The sequence below is a fragment of the Marmota marmota genome, unplaced genomic scaffold, assembly GCF_001458135.2.
Source record: "Marmota marmota marmota unplaced genomic scaffold, marMar, whole genome shotgun sequence".
Classification (NCBI taxonomy): Eukaryota; Metazoa; Chordata; class Mammalia; order Rodentia; family Sciuridae; genus Marmota; species Marmota marmota.
Window position 1 is genome coordinate 393045 of NW_025999875.1, and position 6191 is coordinate 399235.

The following is a 6191-nucleotide window of genomic DNA, read 5'->3' on the forward strand; positions in this document are numbered from 1 at the left end:
ATGGTCCCTGTTTGTTGAGCTTTTTGTATGGGAAGCTAGTGTCTGGAGCTTTTGAACACAGTAACTTCTTTAGTCTTCACGACTACCCTAGAAAATGATTATTCTTGTCTTCATTTAGCAGATGAGATGAAAAGCTCAGTGAGCACATGCTCAAGGCCTCAGATCTAATAACTGGTCAAGCCCTAGCTCTTAACCATTTCCTGGTAACATGTAAGGTCCCAACTCCTCAGCCTGGCATTCAGTACCAGTTGCCCTCCACGGCTCCCTGTGTAGACCCTCTGCTCAGTCCATCGGTCCAATTCACCTCCCCATCAACATCAGCGGTTGAGGGTGAGAGGGTTTGAAGGCAATGCAAGCTTCTCTATAGCCTTTCCCAGAAGGATGGGAAGAGTCAGAGAGCTGCCAGCTCTTACTGCATCTCTGAAGTCCCAGGGCTCCTTATAATATTAGCGAGAGGAGTGCTCTGTCCCTCTGCCTGGCTGCCCCTTCACAGGGTACCCTTGTTCCCTTCTTGTCTCTGATCCCATCTGTGTTGTTCTTTCTTCTGACCCTTCTTTCTCAGCATGTTTGTTCTCCTTTTGCATGATGCCTACATCTTTGCACTCTGTTACACTGTCTCCTTGTTATCCTTCTATGTCTTTTGGGTAAAAGTAATTTCTGACATTCTAACTTTTCTTCATTTTTTCCATTGTTTCACATCTTTTCCTCTTGTCTCCTTTTCCTTTTACTCCTTTTACCTCTCCCTTCCCTTCTTGAGGTAATGTTAGTTTTTCTCCTCTTTCTTTTCCAATCTGATTCCTCCCTTCTTTCTCTTGTGTTTTCTCTCTTAATTGCATTCTGTCCCATTGCTCTCTGAGGTTCACCATTATTCCCTAGGATGGGACTCTTATTTGCTTCTAGGAGCTATGACTGGTTGCGTGTGCCCAGGCGGCTTTGGCAACAAAGGGATCACCTCCCCACACTCCAGAGGTGAAAATTGAATTAGTATGCAATCAATGTTAACTTTTCCTGAAAAATATGAACTTATTACTTTTACTTTTTTTTCAAAATATTTTCTAATCATTATTTGTTTATGTGTTTAAAAATGTTGTAATACAGGGTTGGGGTGTTATAGAGTACTTTCCTAACCTGTGCAAGGTCCTGGGTTTTATCTCCAACCAGAAAGAGAGAGAGAGGGAGAGAGATAAATGTTGCATTATATACTGTATTTTTAGAAGGTAATTTCCCCCAAAGTTATTTTAACCATTTGTTCAGTAGATATTTACTAAGTAACTATAATGTACTGTATATACACATTGGTTCTTGCCTTATCAATTTTTACAATAAATTTTATTGGGTGTATCATTTCAACATTGTATTTATATTATTGTTCCACAAAGATTAAAATTCTAAAGGTGAAAACGTACATACCATCTAGACTCTCTTTTCTACCCTATCATAGTAATCTGATTCTTCTGATTTTTTTACTCTGGGGAAGTATTATTAGTTTCTTCTATTTCAGAAATTTTTTATTTATGGATACATGTATTTATAAGTATAGTTACTGAAGATTAAAATAGTTACTGTGTTCAAAAGCCACACAAACACACACACACACACACACACACACTTTTTTACAAACATATATGTAAAATGTAATATTATATAATAGATATGTAATTTAATATAATTATATTCTCTTTTTTTGTGGTGCTGAGAATAGAAACCAGGGCCTCATGCTTCTTACATTCTATCACTGAGCTACACTCCCAATCAAGTACAATTACATGATTTTTTGATTTATAATTTGTATAACATGTAATCTATAATTATGATATATAACTAGTATGTGATATAACATGTTATGTAAGTTGTACATATATACATGCTACACACACTTCTGTGTATTGCCTCTTTCATTATATTTTTAAGCAATATTATTTAAAATTCTAAATCAATACATAAGAAGTAATCTCATTCTGTTTTTAATTTGCATCATTCCATTGTAAATTCATTTTTTGCTGATGATTAGACCTTTACAGTTTTTTCTACTTCTAGTAGAAAATAAATCTATGCCTGATATATTTTGCGTATGTGCATATATATCTATAAGATGAATTCCTAGAAGTAAAACTGCTCAAAATGTATTTTTATTTTGAAAAGAGCTCTTTGTCCTCTGAATGCAGCTTTTTCTATAGCATTTTATTCTTGTTTTATTAGATATTATTTTTCTTATCTCATTCATGTTGAAAATAATTTTTAAAAAACTTGTTTCCTTGAAGAGTCTCTTTCTTAATTCATATTGCTTTGCTGATTTTCCTTTTCTTAAGTGTAGAAAATATTTTGGTTGTCTACTGCTTGGTTGTGAGGTATCAAAAAACTAGGGTTCCCTGAGTATGTGGGTAGGGCATGTTAACTAAGCCTTCACTTTGAGTGATATAAGGTTTTTACAAAGTTTTACAACATTAATATCTTTAGATATTTCCTGGTCCAGATCTGTAGCTGTGGGGAGGGGTTCTTTTAATTTCCCTTCTGAAGGGAATAAATATGGTTATGAGAGCTAACAGGGAGAAGAAGGCAGGCATTTCACATTTATCACTTTTTCTATTAATGTTCAGGGCACCATCACCTTCCCTGGGGAATCTGTCTTGTGTTTTTTTGCCAGGGTAAGGGAGGGGCAAGATCCACCTGGGTGGAGTGGGGAGAGATTTCTACATTAGTGTGTTTCTATTGGAGACACTAATATAAGTTGAGGTGAAGGTGAGACCATATGGATAGCTTTCAAGCCATCAATTCTTGAGCCCTTGTACCAGTTCTGTGGTTACTGTTCTTTTTCACCACTGTCAGTGTAGAAATTAGCCTTTTAAGGTCTGCAAGTAAGTTATCATGTGTCCAACCACTTCTAGTGTCTAAAAGAATGTTTTAATTATCCTTTCATTGTATCTGTGGTTACTGTCATTCTAGTGGGATTTTTGGAGGTAACAGTGACAGGTATATCTAATCATTCATTTTAACCCAGAATTGGAGTTTTTTAGTCTCTAAGTATTTAGGTTAACTGTTGTAATTCTCAGGCTAATGAGATGGGCTATCCTTAAGAAACTCTAGGGTTATCCTTAAGGCAAATTGTCTCTCCTTTCCCTGCCATGAAGACAGAATTCTTTCTGTAAATATGGTTTTGTCTGTGTGATTCTTTGCTCCATTTCTTCTTCTCTGCTGCTTGGAATAAACCACGTCCCGAGAGATTCTTTGCAGTAGCCTATGCATCTGTATCTGCTAGTATAAAATAACAATTTTAATTTTGCCCCTCTCTTTGGAGAGGGTGTCCTGGTGTCCTTTTTCTACTTTCTCCTTCACCCCTGCCCAGTCTTTACTTGTTTTGTCCCTTCTAGATAGTTTGTGTTTTCTGTTTTAAGTATTAAAACTTTGTGCAGCAAGAACTATAAATCTGCTTTTGGGGGATTTCTGAAAGAACCCCAATTCTATCCTTCCAGTTTTAAAATATTTTTTGTGGTGCTGGGGATTGAACCCAGGGCCTTGTGCATGAGAAGCAAGCACTCTACCAACTGAGCTATATCCCCAGCCCTAATATTTTAAATGTGATCACATGGATTTTACACATTAATTTTATGAAGAATTTAAAAGCACACAATGTTGAGCCCTTTAAAATTGTTTTTCACTAAAGTATCATAATGTTTAACTTTAGGGTTCTTTCCTACATTCATTATAACTTATATAGCTTTTGTTCCAATTGTGAATAAAATATTCTTGCTTTTTCAGTTACATTTGCTAATTGGTAGGTAGTATTTATGAGAAAGCAGATGATTTTTGTGTGTTGAGCCTATGTATAGTGTAACTTTATTTTAAAATTTAAACCATACCTCTATATTTTTACAGAAAATATGTAAAGTACAAAGAAATTAAGAGGAGATAACCTTTATTTACTACCTAGAAGAAATCACACTGTTAATAACTTAGTATATTTTCTTCCAGCCTTTAGAAACACTTAAGAATACTTGGTAAATTTTTTTGTGATCTATGAAAATGTTATAAATATGTAATTGACTAAATATTGTTTTACCATGTGACTATATCATAATTTACTTAGTTATTTCTTTATGTTGGGCATTTGGGTTGTCTCCAATTTTTCATTTACTATGTTTCTTTAAAAAAAACTTTAAGCTTTCATATCTGAAAAATAAATTTCTCTCTGCCTAAGTTTCCCCATTTGTGAATTGAAGATAATGATCATCCCTTTCTGAGGATGTACCAATGTGTTCATCTTGATATCTGGCATGTAAGAAATACTCCAGTAATGTCAGTTGTTATCAATTTTAAACTACTAAGCATTGCTTATGTTCTCAATTCAATTACTTCTGTCATCCTATATTATAATATGTCATTTCAATTTAAGACAATAAAACTGAATTGCCCGGTTCATGTGGTTAATAAATTTTGCTGCTTAAATACTTTTCCTGAAAACAAACAAACAAAAAACCAAACGCATTCTTGATTGTGTGCCAAAGAAAAGAACAATTTCTAGCAGAGGCAGAAGCAGTTTCCCACATATTAAAGAGCTTAAAATTAATTTCTTAACTATTACAGAAGGTCCTAAAACTTAACAACCACCATCACCTGCATTTTTCTTTAAGGCCCCGCACATTTTTTTCCTAAACCAAGTCACATTTAAAAAGGACAACACATTGGGCAAAGTTGCAATGTCCTTTGCATTGTTACACTAAGTGTAAACCTTCTGCTTCCAGATCCCTACTATCTCTCCAGTGCCTTGCAGGAACAATGGCCTGGGTGGGAAACCAGACTTTCATCTCCCACTTCATCCTCCTGGGCCTCTTCACCCACTCGCCATTACACCTCTTCCTCTTCTCCATGATCATGATCATGTTTCTGGTGGCCCTTTCTGGCAATGGGCTCATGATCCTCCTCATCAATGTCGACTCCAGCCTCCACAGCCCCATGTACTTTTTCCTCAGCTGGCTGTCACTCATGGACCTCATGCTCATCTCCACCATTGTGCCACGGATGGCCGCTGACTTTCTGCTTGGCGGTGGCTCCATCTCCTTTACAGGCTGTGGACTCCAGATCCTCTTCTTCCTCACCCTCTTGGGGGATGAATGCTTCCTGTTGGCCTTCATGGCCTACGACCGCTACGTGGCCATCAGCAACCCACTGAGGTACTCAGTGGTTATGAGTCGCCGAGTCTGCTGGCTCATGGTGGTGGGGTCCTGGCTCTTTGGACTGGTGGATGGGCTGATCCAGGCTGTCTTCACCCTCCGCTTCCCCTACTGTGGTTCCCAGGAGATAGACCACTTCTTTTGTGAGGTCCCTGCAGTGCTCAAGCTGGCCTGCGCTGACACCTCCCTCTATGAGACCATGATCTATGTCTGCTGTGTCCTCATGCTGCTCCTGCCTTTCTCTGTCATCTCGGCCTCCTACCTGAGGATCCTGGTGGCAGTGCTCCGCATGCGCTCTGTGGAAGGCCGGCAGAAGGCTTTTGCTACCTGTTCCTCCCATATGACCGTGGTCTCCCTCTTCTATGGGGCAGCCATGATTACCTACATGCGACCCCAGGCCTACCACTCCTCCAAGCAGGACAAAGTGGTCTCTGCCTTCTACACCATGATCACCCCCATGCTCAATCCTCTCATCTACAGTCTGAGGAACAAGGAAGTGGCCCGGGCTTTGAGGAAACTCCTGGGAAGGTGCCCCTGTGGGCACTAAATTGATGCTGCCATCTGATGATGTGGGCTCTGCAGCCAGGTGACCTGGATCAGCCAATTGTAGTTTGATTAGAAGAGAAACAGATGTGACCTACTGAAAAAACAACTTTCTGATCAGAGTTAATCAAATTAACACATCAATTTAATCTATCATGCTCACGCTCAGTATGAAAGGCTGGGCCTACCAGGTTACAAAGAGCAGAAGACAGAAGCTACCAGGAGAGTCAGCAGGTGACAGCTGTTTTGTCCTTCTCCAGGAAATACCCATGCCTGAGGACAGCCACCTTGTCCCAAGTCTTGCCCTCTTCTTTGGGGTCTTTCTGCATTCCATTACTTTAGTTTCCTAAATAGCTGGAATTACAGGCATAAACCACTATGCCTGGTGGAATCTATCTATCTATTTATTTATTTTCTAAAAAAATATTTATTTATTTATTTATTTTTTTAGGTGGACACAGTATCTTTATTTTTATGTGG

The 6191-nt window shown here is 38.4% G+C and overlaps 1 protein-coding gene across 1 annotated transcript; it reads left to right on the forward strand.

Annotated features, from left to right (window-relative positions):
- Positions 1-4773: 4773 nt before the first annotated feature.
- Positions 4774-5715, forward strand: LOC107160542 (olfactory receptor 56-like). Its single transcript, XM_015507214.1, has one exon. The coding sequence runs from the start codon at positions 4774-4776 to the stop codon at positions 5713-5715; it is 942 nt and encodes a 313-aa protein (XP_015362700.1).
- The last annotated feature ends 476 nt before the right edge of the window (positions 5716-6191 follow it).

Bases quoted from the DNA above. Each gene is read 5' to 3' on its own strand.
- LOC107160542 (XM_015507214.1), top strand. From the start codon at position 4,774: ATGGCCTGGGTGGGAAACCAGACTTTCATCTCCCACTTCATCCTCCTG.